The sequence below is a fragment of the Carassius gibelio genome, chromosome B3 (assembly GCF_023724105.1).
Source record: "Carassius gibelio isolate Cgi1373 ecotype wild population from Czech Republic chromosome B3, carGib1.2-hapl.c, whole genome shotgun sequence".
In the NCBI taxonomy this organism is placed as follows: domain Eukaryota; kingdom Metazoa; phylum Chordata; class Actinopteri; order Cypriniformes; family Cyprinidae; genus Carassius; species Carassius gibelio.
In genome coordinates, this window is record NC_068398.1 from 6,764,009 (window position 1) to 6,780,774 (window position 16,766).

The window sequence follows — 16,766 nt, forward strand, 5'->3', positions numbered from 1 at the left end:
TCAAGAGAGTTTAATTGTTAAATGTGTAAAGGAGCTTTAATTAAGAGTTATTTACGAAAATGTAAGAGAAGAATTAAAACAAAAGCAAACTCAGAGAATAGACAAAAACATTTGATTGTTTTTAAAGTATATCACCACTCAGGTTTCAATCATGGATCATGTAAGAACAGCATGTAATGTATTTATTTGCCATGTAATGTACAGACACACAAACACTCCACAGACAGTGGTCAAGGCCGGTTGTTTTTTGAGGAAAGCTGTAATGAATTAACTTTTCGTAAGTAAGCTGAGAGTGGCAATTCTTTATCTTCTCACAGATTAGATATTTCCCATGAACTACTGTCAAGGACAAAGTTATGGATAAAATGCTCTTTCAAAAGGATGTTGATAAGCCGACTGTTTAAAGAGGTCAATAATGAAAGTCGAATCAGAGTTACGAGTTCATAGGTTTTAAAGGACAACTTCAGTTCTGTGAACTTCTGACTTTACACATTAGCTATAACCCACCAAAATATAGGCTTATTAAAAAACACTGAAACTTCAGAAATGATAAATAAAAGCAAAGCTAATGCCAGAAAAATATATCCATTTAAACAGATAATATACATGATCTAACATAATCACATTCACCTTTCTGACGCTTGTCTTTTTCCTTAAAAGACGTTGAAGAGAAGTATCTAATCTGTGAAGATAAAGACTTACATCAGATGCTTTTTAGTAACAAGGCTGTAACAATCACACTGTCAGTAGTAAGAAGTTGTCACAGTGACGCTGTATATACTGCAGCATTTAAACAGATATCATACAGTAAAAAAGAGAAATATTTGTGCAATTTAAAATGTATTTTCATATGTAATTTATTACTCTGATGCAAAGCTGAATTTTTAAGATCATTACTCCAGTTATCAGTGTCTTATGATACTTCAGAAATCTGAAATAATATGCTGATTTGCTGCTCAAGAAACATTTATTATTATTAATGTTGAAAACAGTTGCACTGCTCCATATTTTTGTGGAAACCATGATACATTTTTTTCAGGATTCTTTGATGAACAGAAAGTTCAAAATAGGAAAATCCTGCCGATATGAGCAGAAACTTTGGCCTGCAGATGTGAGTAAAAGAGGTCGAGCAGGAGAAGTGTGAGCCGCTGATTGAGAGACAGCTGTTTGTGCTGAATGTGTGATTGGATCATGGTGTAGACCGTTGCTCTCTGTCTGTGTCTGTGTGTTTGTTCTCTGGCGGGTCCCATCGCGGTACGCCCTGGGGTGTCTGAGCACAGCAAACTGCTGCTTGTCTCCTTTGACGGCTTCAGGTGGGACTATGACAGGGACGTCATATACACACCACACCTCGACGCCATGGCGAAAGACGGGGTCAAAGCAACATATGTGACACCGGCGTTCCTCACCGTCAACAGCCCGACACACTTTACCATCCTAACAGGTAAATATGCTGACATATACAGTCTAAAATACACTGAGCATGAATATGTATTTCATATATATCTGAAGTGAGAGTTATATATAATTTGAGCAATTTTAGTGTGAAAACTCTAAAAAAAAAACAAAGATTTATTATGTATATAATGATATATATATATTAGTGCCATGAAAAAGTTTTTACCCCATTCCTGTTTTTAAGATTATTGCACAATTAAAAGATTCCGGCATTGGGACTCCAGTGAACCACAGTCAGAGCCATTATCTACAAATGGAGAAAACTTGGAGGAGCGGTGAACCTTCCCAGGAGTGATCAGCCTACCAAAATTACTCCAGGAGCTCATAAAAGAACCCAGAACAACATCTAAAGAACTGCAGGCCTCACTCCACTCAAATAAGGTCAGTGTTCATGATTCAACAATAAGTTTGAGATTGGACTGATGGGACATAAGTTGAACTTTCTGTAAGGTGTGTGTCCCATTACATCTGGTGTAAAACCAACACAAGGATTTCATAAGAAGAACCTCACACCAACAGTCAAACATGGTTGTGATTGTAGTGTGATGGTCTGGAGCTGCTGCTTCAGCTTCAGGACCTGGACGACTTGCCATAATTGAAGGAACCATGAACTGTGTACTCTATCAGAAAATCCTGAAGGAGAACATCCGGCCATCAGTTTTTTTCACCTCAATTTCAAGCGCACTTGGGTTATGCAGCAGGACAATGATCCCAAACATACCTGCAGGTCCACCTCTGAATGACTCAAGAAAAACTCAATCAAGGTTTTGGCCAAGTGGCATGACCTTAAACAGTCAATTCATGCTCGAACCCTACAATGTGGCTGAATTACAACAATTCTGCCAAAATTCCTTCACGCCAATGTGAAAGACTCATTGACAGTTATCACAAACACTTGATTGCATTTGTTGTTGCAAAAGATGGCACACCGAGTTATTAGGTTTAGGGACCAATTACTTTTATACAGCTTTTTTTCTCTTAATAAATTAAATCATTATTTCAAAACTGCATTTTGCATTTACTCGGGTTATCTTTGAGTAATATTAAAATTAGTTTGATGATCTGAATGTGTAACATATGCCAAAAAAAATAAAAAAAAATAAAGGAAGGGGCAAAAATCTTTACATGGCACTGTACAACGCATACATTGTAAAAAAAAAAAAACAGATTTACCATTACTATTAAATATAGAAATATAGATAAACATATATTGAATACATTTCCGGGGTTGGTTATAGAGGACAATTCTGTAAGAAAGAGTTATATGGGTTTTAGGTTCAAAGCTTTAAAACAGGTGATGCATGAACTACCTCCACTGTGCCTTTGAGCGAAGCAATTTAAAGGTAATTTCTGTGATCATTTCTCATGCTGTACCCAGCATATGACTTTCTTTCCTCTTTCCTCTTAAAAACAAAAGTGTTTTAAAGCATCTCAAAGCTTCTCCTGTCGAGGCAATAAATGCATATTATGACCAAGATATGTTAAGCTCAAAACAAGGCCCATTAACAGACACTAAAGAAGTGCAAATATGCAAAATATGAATGCATGTTATAAAAAAAAATAACTTCGGACCAGTGGGACTCCTGCTGCCTAAAGAAGGACGACTTGATAAAGTGTTCAACACCCTGAAAGGCACTCACCCACATCTACATGTCTATAAGAAAGAGGAGATTCCCGCTCGCCTGCATTACTCCCATAATGGCCGCATATTACCCATCATCCTTTGGGCCGATCCAGGATACGTCATCAATGGGGTGAGCTATTCATTTAAGGCTCAGTGCAAGTTTTCTTCATGTTAATCAAGAAATTAACAAGCATCAATTAATTAAACGTTATGTAATTAAACAAACAAAATCTGGAATAAATAAATCTGGATTACAGTACTGAGAATTAGGGGTTAAATGTAGTAAAATAAATAAGTGGTAGAGCATTGCATTAGCAGCGCAAAAGGTTGTGGGTTTGATTCCTAGGAAACACGTTAGGTAAAAATGTTTTTGTTTGTTTGTTTTTTGCCCTTGACTCTAATTTACACTGCTCGCAATCAATCGATCAATACTCTGTTCCCATGAAGACCCAAGATGTCGGGTCAAGCACATGGACGCTTCGAGCTCCTGTTGACCTTTGACCTACAGATGTCAGAGGTCAGATTCACAAGTGTGGCATACTAACAAGCATTTATGAACACTGCTGCTGCAAACCATGAGAAAATCAAACAAAGTCAGGCACCTTGGCATCCCAAATGTTTCATTAACCACAGCATGAACCTAGAGCCAAATAAAACATATACTTTAGCTGAAAGATTCAGCAGCTGTCTTTATTGACCATCTCTATCTGGGGGCTTCACAGGTTAACTGCACCCACAAGCCACGTGTCGCCATGACAACGCCAGACCATAACCATAAGACAAATCAGCTGGTCTGCATCGCCCTCTGCTGTTTCAAATAGCAATCCACCATATTCCTCATACTGCACACAATGAGCAAATATGCTGGAAATAATGATGATCTTCTGCTTTAGTCAAAATGTTCAGTGTCCAGCAGAACATTTCAAATTTTATGTTTGAACCAGATGCTTTGTAAACAATTGAACTTTTATTTATTTTCATTAGATGACTGAACTTTCAAAAGTTAGTCGTCTTTAAATAAATTTGACTATTTTTTCCAAACAAATACTCAATGCCACTTGCTGAATAAAATGTACAACATGATTTCATGTGATGAATATTCTTCCATTTAAAATTGAGTTTTAAAGCATGCTGTCTTACATTCTATTTCTAAACTAGACAGTATGCATATGTGACGGTTGGGTTTGGGAAAACACAAGGAGAGGGTAGGATCCAATTGCAAGTATGGGTTTTTATTTACAGAAGGGAAAAATACAAAATAAACAGTCATGGGAGACAAACCAAACAAAAGAGGGAACCGGATGAAACGGATAAGAACTCGGAGGAACAAGAAGGTAACGGGAAGACTCAGGAGACGAGCACAACTCACACATAGGGTAGGACTCCATACAGATGACAGAGAAAGACAGCTATACATAGGGAGACTAATGACAGAGGATTGTCAGCACCTGTGCGATTCTAATTGGAGTGCAATTACTGTGAAGACACAACCAGACTAGAGGAATTAAGGTGCCTATGGTGAAGTGCCTAAGGAGAAGTGAGCTCACTAGGGAACACCCAGGAAAACAGAGACTGAAAGCGTGACAGCATATAACAGTATTTCAATTTATAAACATTCAAACATAAAATGATCACTGTAAATCAGTCTTATTATATATTTTTCTTTAAATTTGGGTTAACATTTTGGAATTTTGTTGTGTTTTTTTTGTGGTTATTTTTAGTGATTTTTGATTATTTTATATGTCTATAGTTTTTATTTGTTATTTCAGTTTTAGTTTAAAGACATCAAGTACTTAAAATGAGAACAACAGCAACAAACTAAAATATTTCATTTGATTTCCATTCACATTCATTTTTATTTCAAGTAACAGAAATGTTTATTTTATTATTGTTAATAATAAGGTTTTAATTTAAGTTTCAGTTTTAGTTTACTGTAATAACCCTGCTGTAAAAGTGTGTAATTTGGGTGCTGATGGTTTCAATAAATATGCGTCTGTTCAAGTGCCTTTATACTCTCTGTTTTCCTGCAGTACTTCCCAGTGCAGTTTCATAAGGAGGAGCATGGATATGATAACCAGGCTCTGGACATGAAGCCATTCTTCAGGGCCATGGGGCCAGATTTCTAATAGAACCTAGAGGTGAGGCCATTTGAAACGGTCAACATTTACCACCATGTGCCACCTGCTGAAAATCACACCTGAACCCAACGATGGACACCTGAACGCCACACGACACATGCTGACCTCCTCCATACAGACAGAGAGTGAGAACATCTGTTCATACACGTCTGTCGGTCTGTCTGTCTGATGAATCTCCTTATGTTTCAGGTGGAGGCTCGTCTGGTGATGATATTCTCAACAGTGTTTTCATTGGTCTGGGATCTGTCGCTGGTTTTCTGTTCATTGTCTTTGCTGTTCTCTTAAGTCGTGGCATTCACAAACGCAGGAGGAACAAAAGCAGGTAGGAAAATCATATTGTGAAATCAGTATTATGAACTGTATCGCATCATTAGTTGAGTGAATCATTACATCCATAAAAGCATGTTTATTGGGTATGTTGTACTGTCGCTGCTTTATTTAGATATAGAGAATAAATAAAAGTGATTTTATTATTAAAGAGATAAATAAATAAAAATTACTGTTTACTGGGGGGGGGGGGGGGGTGGATTTGTTAAGTATCCCGCTGAAACAAAACAAACGGCATTTTAGAACCAGGAATCCAGAGGAAGACACACACACACACACACACACACATTTTGTAGTACAAACACTTTTATTTTTGCTGTCCGTTAATTTATAAAAATTACTTGTTGTCATTTTATATTTAATATATATATATATTGTCATTTAAAGTATTTTTGATTAATAAAAAGGAAGCTTGGGGTTTGCCTTTATTCAGTCATTGACTGTATTATTGTTATCATTACACTATTTTTATAACATCATTTGCTTCTCATTTTTACTGTTAATTTATTTTTAATTGTTTTAAAATATATTATTCTAAAGGGGATGGTGTGTGTGTGGGGTGGGGGGGGGTTACCAAGGGGATCTTTTTTGTAATTTCTTTTCAGCCAGGGGGATGCCATCCTGCTGCATCCAGCCTTAATTCGAGCCCTGTCTGCGCCTGGTGCTGAAGTGAAGCGAGAAAAAGTGACAGAAACATCAGTTGTGAGTGGCAGTCCTGTGTGAATTGCATTCAATATTTTTAAAGGGGTCATAGGATGCCCATTTTTCACAGTTTGATATGATTCTTTGGGGTCTTAATGAAAAGTCTATAACATACTTTAAAAAACTCTCAATGGTAGTGTAAAACAACACCATTTTTAACCTGTCAAAAACAGCTCTGTTTACAGTAAGCCATTTTATTGCATATTTCTTTAAATGCAAATGAGCTCTGCTCGCCCCGCCCCTCTATTCTGTGCAGCTCTGAGAGACTGTAAATTTAAGCAGCATTTATTATGAAACTTGCTAATCAGCACATTAATGGAAAAGATGATTAATAATAAAATAAAAAGTGAAGCTTGATCACAAATTATTTGCACAAATATAGACACATTAATGTAGATCCGGGCGCATTCCCTTCACAAACAAATGTAATCCAATGCACTTCCCTTCAGCGGCTCAGTTGTTGGGAGTAAATGACGAGTGCTTTGTTCATTATTCTGACGCCACTGTCAATCAATCATTGTGGGATGGGCCTGTGCAGAACTACATCATTCTGCCAAGAATCTGAGAACAGTTTAATATGAGAAAGGGGTTTGAATTTATCATTGGCCATAGACTGTAACTTCCAAGCTAAATTTCAAATGTTGTAGCAAAGGGTCTGAATTATGTCAATTTGACATTTCAGTTTCTTTTTTTTTAACTCTTAGTTAAACTTAGTTTAACTTTTTAGTAATCACGAAGAATACCATTGCATACCACTACAAAAACATATTTAAAGTAATAATCTAACGATAAAATAACCATTAACCAATGATTAAAAAATTGTCAATAAGGGAACACAGCCTATTACACCAGATTAAATGATTATCATCACATTTACTCATGTAGATACTGGATTTAACAAGATGATACACAACATATACAACAACTATACAACAGGAGCCTTATTAAAATAATTTGATGTGCAAAATATCAAATAAATTGACGGTAAAAACAAAGTACTTCATACCACAAAATAATATTAATTCCATGTCAAATATAACAGATAAACATATCACAATATAAAGTTAATAATAATATGAAAAGTCACATACAATACAATTAAATGTTATACTTAATATATTATGTTAATAATGTGAATAATAAGATATAATAATTTAGATATATCTGAAAAAGCAGGGTCGGCGCCAGGACATACAAAACGAGGGGGCCTTGTTGTGTCACTGGGGGGGCATACCTCCACAGCAGATATATTTTAACAAAAATAACTTAAAAAGTAAATTACATTTTAACATTTTTAGCATTATTGCACCATATATTGGATTCTTGTTTCTGTGCCCCTGAGAGTATGATTTAGAATGTTCGTTGGCGTCACAGAACTGCTAGATTGGATTCAAACAGCTTTCGCGCGTTGGCTGTCTCTGAGCCAGAGACGGACGCGCTTAGAGCTTGTCATATATCACAATTTATATGCAATGTTTTCAACCACATAATATTTATTTTGGTTTCATACATTTAAATATACATAATCACTAGTAAAACAATACATTGGTAGTTTGTAAAATACACGCATATGTCTATGGAAGCATCAAAAACTATCTAATCAAATGTAATTTGCAGACGTGTTTTAGTCATATATCAGACACACATAGCAGAACAATAAAGTTTACTCTATTGTTCGTCCAGTTCAACAGCCACTTACTTTCATGTATTTCGGGAGAAACTGGGGAATTCAAGTGCTGTACGTTAAATCCGGCTGACAGGACTGAACTGCAGCGCTCATCTCGTTATAGATCAAGATCATTTATAAAGAAGAATCGGAATATCAGATAGTTGACATGGTAAGCAAGTTTGCATATATATTTCAATAAAAAATGAAAAACTAAATAAAACTAATAGCGATACATCTGTTAGCTATTGTGGCTGCTGTGTGTCACGTGACAATCATGACGCGTCGCCATGGAAACAAGGGGTCATTTAAAATATTTGAACTTACGCGTGAAAGAAAATATAAATATTTTTAAAATCAACCCTAAGTAAACAACAATATCCAAGTTAATTAAATATTTTTTATTGAGACTATAAAAAATAATTCTGTATCTATTTTTAGGTGGCTACTCCACTGATCCAAAGCACTGAAGTACAGCCTGCGTAGCTCCACTTTATCAATGATGTTGGCTCCAGTTGTTTCTTCAACTACATATTCAGTCTGGTTCTTTTTTACCTGTCGCCTCCGTTTTGCTGAAACAGGTGTATTTTTAGTGATTGCTGTAACTGTGTCACAAAGAATGCAGAATTCATCTTCGCTGCGGAGATTGCGCACACATTCGGCAGGTGAAGATACAAGTTTCATCTCAGTTAAAAGGTCTGTATCCTCTGAAGAATGATATTGGCAGGATTGAGCAACAAAATAACCTAGGGTGGCAACGATTTAATTAAAGGTTGCGTTAACTGAAACTGAACATTGAATGATAGGCCTATCTCAAAATGAATGTTGTTTGTCTTTTTTTTTTTTTTTTTTTTTTTGACATTTAAAAAAATTAAAATAAGCCTAAATAAAACCAGGCTATTTAAACCCATATTTAGTCGAACTATTTTAACTGCCTTTTTTAAAATCCCTTTCAAGTTTAAAGATGTCGTTTATGGCTATAGTAAAATGTCATCAAATTGAATTGAATAATCTTTGCACATTATTCATATTATGAAATAATTTGTAAAAAATTGAGCATTATAAAGCATTTTTAGATTAAGCAAAAAGGGAATGGACCATTTAGTTTAGATCAAGCCTAGTCCCACTCTGCGGCTGCCCGATCTTGATCTACTTAGCACTTCTAGCGCTAAATTTTCTGCCAGGGTAACCGCTTCCTATTCACTACATATGGGGCACTATATGGGGTGTCATTTTGTTGTGCTGTCCGAATTCCGAGTGAACTATTTCATTCCCTACATTTGTCCACTACTATTATTTTCTAAAATTAGGTAGCCTACATGTAATATAAAAGTAGGCTACATATGGCAGTGTTTTTGCAACAGCTCCAAGTCTCACTCGCAGTGTAGGCTATACGTTACTGTCCAATTCCGTTAACTTATTTATTTGTTCACTCCTTCCTGATATAGTGAAACTGCCATACACTATGGATTAGTGAATGAGTGAATGAGTGAGCGATTTCAGACACAACATGAGTCTCAACGGCTGAAATCGCGCTCCGAATCAGGGTGGTGTGCTGATTAGAGGTGAGGGGGCACAGTAACCTAGGTGGCCGGGCCAGGCCCCCTGGGGCCCCCTCGTGGCGCCGACCCTGTGAAAAAGGATTAAAATAACAACTAATGAAAATAATAATGTTAATAAACATATGTTGTTTTAATGTTTTGATTCATGTTAATGTCTTGTTTTTGAGTAAAAAGAGTGAAAATTCTGTATTAAAGTTAATAACACAAACTCTAATTATCTTATAATTCAGGTCAAATGCCTTTTACTCATGTTTGTAAATCGAACTAATTTATGTTTGTGCAAAATAATACAATTACAACAAAGTCAGATTATTATCACATCAATATGCTGTTCACCATAAAACTCATTCTTTTAGAATGTGACGTCACGTGGACGGTGTCCTCCGAGGACCATTGCGGTGATTGCGCGCGCCTCGCGTTTGCGTATCCGCCCCCTTGTGTCCTGCTCCGCGCTCCCTCTCTCGCGCACAGTTCACGGAGAGTGAGATGAGAATGAAATGAGAACAGTCATGGAGGAGCTGAGCGCGGTAGGAGGGCAGGTCTTTGATGCCGAGTGTATCCTCAACAAACGCCTGAGGAAGGTAACAAACACGCACAAAAACACATGCGAATCCGACTGCATGCGCGATCCTCAACGCGTGTTTGATTTCCACAGGGCAAAGTGGAGTATCTGGTGAAGTGGAGAGGATGGTCGTCCAAGTAAGTGAGAACTGAGACACATACTGCCTTTATTATGCATGTTATGTAAGTGTGTATATATGAAGACTATACAGGCGATATATAAATATATGTGAATCGTATGCACTGCTTCGCCAAACGCTTTTTGCGAGTAAACATCCGAATGTGAATCTCCAGGAAGGGAGAGCGAGAGAAACAATGAAAACAACAACAGCGTGTTGCGCGTGTTTAATCTCGCGTCCACGCGTGAATTCGTGCACTGCTCTCCACTTGATCGCTCTGCATCGGAACAGTTCGCCTGTGCCTCTTTTTATGCATTTCTCTTTGTCTTCCAGATTACCTTTGCTCTCTCTTTTCATCAAGTTGTTTTTATTTTTTGTTTTTGTTCGATTGTATAATTGCAATTGGTGAAGTTAAATCGACAGAAACAAACGTAAAGTATGAGAAAAAATATTTTAGTGTTGTTATCAATGCGTTTTTCGTTATTTTGTTCGGTGATAAACATCATGTGTTGAGTTCAGGAATCGCCTAATGCTGGATCAGTTGTAACAAAGCCAGTTACATTGTATCAGTTTTAGAACTCTTCTTGATACTTTTTAAAAGTTTGTTCTTTTGTAGAGCAAGCAGTTTGTCGAAATTACAGCGCGTGGTTGTTTCTACTTTTTTTCTCCTTTTTTTCTTAAAAACTCCAGCTGCCCCCCCGACCCCCCTTAATGCCCCACTCTTGCTCTCTGTTACATTGTCGCCCCCTTTTTGCCCCGTCTATGGGCACTTGAGCTGTCAATCACACGAGCCACACCTCCCGCGCGCGCTTCCATCTGCCTCATTGATTATTCATATCACATCTATTTTTAATTGGAAATTATTACTTGTTCAGCCAAAATTATAAACTGACCAGAACTCTGGGTATTATGTCTAGAATGCTCTAGATATATAAAATGAGGGACAAGATTTCATAATAGCCTGTAAACATTTAGAACATTGTTTCTGCAATGCATATTTAAAATATTGTTAATTGATGTAATTGAGATTCTTTACACATTTTCCTGTTTTGTTGTGATTGATTTTTTTGAAGCCCGTTTCCATCACATGGTTGAGAAAATGGTAATTTCATCCATAAGGTAATTTCAACTTTCATCTTGCAATTAAGAAAAAATAAAAGCGAGATATAAACTTAGATTTCAGCGAAAGTCATAAATACGAAATGTAGACTTGAAAAAAGAAAGCCACAATTGTGTGAAATAAAGTCCAAATTTATATTATGAGTTTATATCTTGATATTCAAAAAAAAAAATCATTAAATTGCTATTAACAAAAAAAAAAAATTGTGAGATAAACAGTCGCAATTGCCTCGTTTCTTTATCATCTACCTGAAACTTATTATGTAAATCACTTGTTATTTATCACATGGTGGAAACAGGCTTCCATATTAATGAATCTATGCACTGTTTTTTTTTTTAAATGTATATCTTCATAATTTTACATCAAAATGTAATAACTTCATCCCCTATGTTTTACCCACATGTCACTTTTCACCATCCAATGAATTCTATGGATAAAATCAAGCCTTGTCTTGCATTATTTTCCTGCTGGACATAGCAATAGGAGTTATGGAAGTAAAATGAAGTGTGTTTCATATTGATTTTGAGTAATGCTGGGTAAAGGACATCCGTTTTGATAGATCACTTCATTTTTGTGTGTTAAATGAAATCCAGACGGCTCAGACTCTTTGAAGTGCCCTTTTAAGTAAACTGTCATCTTATCTCTTTTTTTTTTTGTCTGCTATATGACGCCAACAGAGCTGCGCCTGAAGTCCAATTCAACTCCACATTCCTTCTGTTTACATTTACAATAGTAGATGCAAAATTGCTATCCAAATGAAATTCAAGGGGTGGTACACAAACAACTTGTTTTGCATGCTTACAAGCTGCAGGTTTATATGTGCATATGATTAGAAACTTGTCAGACCAGAAATAAATAAGAGTTACAGGCTTTCCCTTGTACACAGCCATCATTTTGATGCTAAATTAAACATCATGAGCAAGTTGTTTGTCATCTGCTCGCATGCTTAAGAAGCCAGTGTCTGTGTTTTCAGACATAACAGTTGGGAACCTCAGGAAAACCTTCTTGACCCGAGACTATTGGCTGCGTTTAACAAGAGGTAAGAGATTTCTCCCATTGGACGAGCAGGGCTGTGTGTGAGAGCAACGCCCCCTTCCCCATGTGCAAACAATATGGGCTGCAACGCTTGGGAGGGCGTAAATGGGGCTCCATTCACAGGGCCATTCAGGGGCTGCAGACGTGTCCAGGCTCACGAGTTCCTTTGCAGCCTGCCTGAAAATCAAACATCGTTAAGATTTTCAAAGGGAACTAATTTTAGACTTTTCTGTGAGTGTTTCGCATTTGGTTTCACAGTTTATGAAAGATGGGTTGGAAAATGAGAATTGGATCACTTGAGAAAAAAAAACACGAGTTCACACAATGGCTGCACGATAAATTGCACACAATATTTAATGTGCATTTTTTTTGTCAGTAAAGCTGGTTATGTAATCAGCGGTTCATATATACGATTGTGGTTTTGCACAGCTTGTCAGTAAACAATGGCTCTGTGTAGTAAATGCTGCTCCATGTGAAAACACGCATGTGATGGAGATTTACACCACTGATTTCAGAACCAGCTTTACTGACAGCATGCACAGTAAATATCGCATGCAATTTATCATGCAGCCATAGTGTGAACTCGTGGTTTTGGTTCTCAAGTGATCCAATTATCATTTCTCATAAACTGTGAAACCAAATGCGAAACGCTCACAGTGTATTTTTACATTTTTGGAAGAGTATTTGTCTAAATATGACTCTGAATCCATCCTTAAATGAAACATGAGGAATTTTTCTTCTATCATTTGCCAAATTAATATTTATTTATTTGAGAAATCATTAATGTCTGGAGTACAAATGAAACTTTTCAGAAGAAACACCCCTTTTGTGCTAACACATCTGCCATAAATAAAGAAAGTGATGTTTTTTTATCCAAATTAGAACAATGGAAAGTTGTGACAGGAAGTGGGGAGAAAGAACAGGAAGTGAGGAGGCTTTAATTCATAAAAACAGGAACTGAATTTCACAATTGTGCCAAGACTGTTAAAGTAAATGTAAAAGATGGTTTTATTTTTTAAATTTAATATATCAAAAAAAGTTGTACATTTTATTGTTAGTTTTATTTATGATTATTTTTATTTATTTAAATCCTCTTTATGAAAAGCACTTTGAATTACTCTCGTTTATAAAATATGCTATTTAATTAAAATTGCCTTTGCCTAATGGCCTTTAAAGGGGTGGTTGATAAGCTTTTTTACAAATGCTTAATTGTGTTTATGGTGTGCAATGTAACGTGTTAATGCTGTGTACATTTTTTTTTAAATTAAGCATTGCTAATCACTGCTTTAAAAAAAAACTATTATGTCTTGTCCATTCTTAGGGAGCAAGAGCGGGAGCTCTTGATCCGCAATAAGGGGAAACGGCCTCGGGGACGACCCAGAAAAATATTGGTAAGTGTACCACAGAAAATGCCGGAGATCTAGTGAGGAAAAACTTACACCACACATTATGTTCTCACCATTTTCTTTGTTAATTTTTCAGGAAACCATTCCAGTGGTATCCAAATCAAGCAGCTCGTCCTCATCGTCTTCGTCTTCTGGTTCATCGTCTTCCTCGTCTTCTTCCTCTTCTTCAGATGATGACGACAATGAAGATGACAACGACGACAGGAATCCAAAACCGAGCCCTCGTCCACGAGAGCACCACCCGGTCCCTCAGAAGAAAGCCCAGATTGTGGTTGCCAAGCCAGAACCGCCGAAGAAGAAGCGAGGGAGGAAAGCGCTTCCTCCGGAGCTGAAGGTGCAGCGCCAGACCAAAGGTCCCCGGAAGATGCTCAAGCCCTTTTCCAGAGACTATGAGGTCCAAGGGAGCATAAAGAAACCACTCATGCCTGCAAGCTTCACTTACACCGGGTTGAACCGAAACTCTGGACGGGAGATGATGACACTGCAGAATAGAGGTTCTTTTACCCAGAAGAACTCTTTAAGTTCCTTGGGACGCTCCGTTGGATCAGCTTCGTCGCCTCCTACATTAAGTCGGCTGCCACAAACCAAAACTGCTTCGGATTTCAAGCTCTCTGTCTCAGATATGAGCAGCAGAGGAGTCGACCCCAAAACACCCACGTGCAAATCTCCAGGAGTGGCCGCGTTGAATCTGCACAGCAGCAATGGACAGACCTGTCCACAACTCTCTCCAAATGTCCCAAAAGCCTCGGATCAGACTCTTCTCCAAAGATCAGGATCTCTCCAGAAATCCCCACCGAGCTCATTTTCCTCTCTTAAAACTCCTTCCAGCCTTCAAGCTCTCAACCTGCAGAGCATCAACAAAACGGCACAGGGTAATGGCAACTCCACAAACGACGGTTCCTACTTGAAGGGTACCTCCAACCCTAGTAAAAAAAGCTCTGGGTTAAACACAAAACACGAGCAGAGCCCTGCACCAAATGTCCCAAGTAAGTTCCCAACCAGTCAACAAGTCCTTAAGAGTCCGCAACGGGATAAATCCAAAGCGGAAGATTTGTCCGAAAGACTTGGGAAAAATAATCAAGGAAGAGTGGATAACATACTCCCTCAGACTACCGAGGGCCGAGATCAACCAGCGCAAGACAGATCCTCTTCTAAAGATGCAGGGAAACCAAGCAAGACCCTGAGTGAGTTGAGCACTGGAGAAGAAGGAAGCAGCTCAGATTCTGACCACGATTCCTCATTTCCGAGCAACAACCGTGACTTGGCCATCTCGGTGCAAGCAGGTCAGGACTGGAGGCCGACACGGAACCTGATTGAACATGTGTTTGTCACCGACGTCACTGCAAACCTGGTCACTGTAACGGTGAAGGAGTCGCCCACCAGCGTTGGGTTTTTTAGCATCCGCAATTACTGAATGTTGACAACTGGGACTGCAGGCGCTCTGAGATAATCGGGAGAAGTTTCAAAGGAATCAAAGGAACTGTTTGGTGCTTCTCCATCTTTGGATTTTACTTGTTTTAACTCTAAATCGGACTGTTTTAGTTGGTCGGTTTTTGAGTTCTCTGAGAAGACGAGTGCCTAAAGACCTGCTCAATCAGAGACCTCTAAAATCTCACTTAAGCATAGAAATGAATCATAAATATGTTACTGAACAAATAATTGACCGTTAGTCTTGGTTTCCACTTCAGGGATGGTTTCATGTTCTCTTGATGTTGATTCTGAGTACAGTATTAGTAAATAAGGAAGTCACCAGATCATAACAAATTTATCCAAATGTGTTAAAGCTGAATCTCAGATCACATATTGTGCCTGGTTTTAAAGCTGTCCTCTTTCTGGCTGATAACCATTATAATGATGTTTGGGTTTTTTTTTTTTTTTTTTTTCTAAAATGAATGTTGACATCTTTTATACTACACAACAGTTCCATTTATTTATTATTATTTCTCACTGATTTTTGTTGGTAGCTGAAATGCTGAAACATACAGTAAAGATTCTTTTTATAAAAAATTCATCGTTGTCTGTTTTGATTCAAACGTACAGTTCAGAATACAGATGTGTGTATGATCAGGGGTGAAAGAATGACAGCAAAGGCGTTTCTTCTCACTACAGCTTCATTTATTTGATCAAATTTTTTTTTATAAAACTTATTACAACTTAAAATAACTGTTCTATTTTAACATATTTTAAAATGGAATTTATTCCAGTGATTCAAAGCTGAATTTTCAGCATCATTACTTCAGGTTTCAGTGTAACATGATCCATCAGAAAATATTTTAATATTCTGATTTGCTGCTCAAGAAACATTTGTTATTATTATTATCAATGTCAAAAAAAAAAAAAAAAACATAATAGAAAGTTAAAAAGCATTTGACAATAGAAATGTGCCTTTACTGTCATTTTTTGATCTATTTAATGCATCCTTGTTAAATAAAGTGATTTTTTTTTTTTTTTTTTATAATAAAAAATTTCCTTGGATTTAAATTCTTAAAACAAGTGTTAATCTCAAAAAGTGAAGATGGTGAACTTTAATAAAAATATAAAAAAAGTCACAGTTTCCACATAAAATATCTAAATCTCCTTAAAATAAGAGAAATGTACTTGAGCAGCAGCAATGCATAAAATACAGTATTTGGGCTTCTTTTAGATGGTGTCTTTAATATGAGTGCATTTTATAATTTTATATTTAAATAGTGATACAAAATACACTTCTAATAAAGATACAGTCTAAGATGTAGCATTTTATGTTTGTTTTTTTTCTGATCTGACACTCTGAATAAGCAACTTATGCTACTTGACAGTAATATGTACTGCAGCTCATATTTAGCGTTTGCTGTCTGCCTTTTGTCTGGTCTGCTCTGTAGTCCTGCACATCTGAGAGGCTGTTTAATCACACAGGTTTAGATGTTTTAAGAAACCCTTTAATTTTCCCAGAATTCTAAGAGGCGGCTTCCTGCAGACTATACTGTGGTCTCTTTGGGCAAACGGCTGTCCATGAAACCTCACACCGACTTCAGCTTCACTCAAACCATAACTCCAGTAGCTATACAT

The 16,766-nt window shown here is 37.1% G+C and overlaps 1 protein-coding gene and 1 pseudogene across 1 annotated transcript; both read left to right on the top strand.

Annotated features, from left to right (window-relative positions):
- Positions 1–1,191: 1,191 nt before the first annotated feature.
- LOC127952120 (ectonucleotide pyrophosphatase/phosphodiesterase family member 7-like) lies at positions 1,192–5,389 on the top strand (annotated as a pseudogene).
- Positions 5,390–9,841: 4,452 nt separating this feature from the next.
- cbx2 (chromobox homolog 2 (Drosophila Pc class)) lies at positions 9,842–15,725 on the top strand. Its single transcript, XM_052553293.1, has 5 exons — positions 9,842–10,058; positions 10,133–10,176; positions 12,251–12,316; positions 13,634–13,703; positions 13,795–15,725. The coding sequence occupies exons 1-5, from the start codon at positions 9,975–9,977 to the stop codon at positions 15,130–15,132; spliced, it is 1,602 nt and encodes a 533-aa protein (XP_052409253.1). The 5' UTR covers positions 9,842–9,974; the 3' UTR covers positions 15,133–15,725.
- Positions 15,726–16,766: the final 1,041 nt, after the last annotated feature.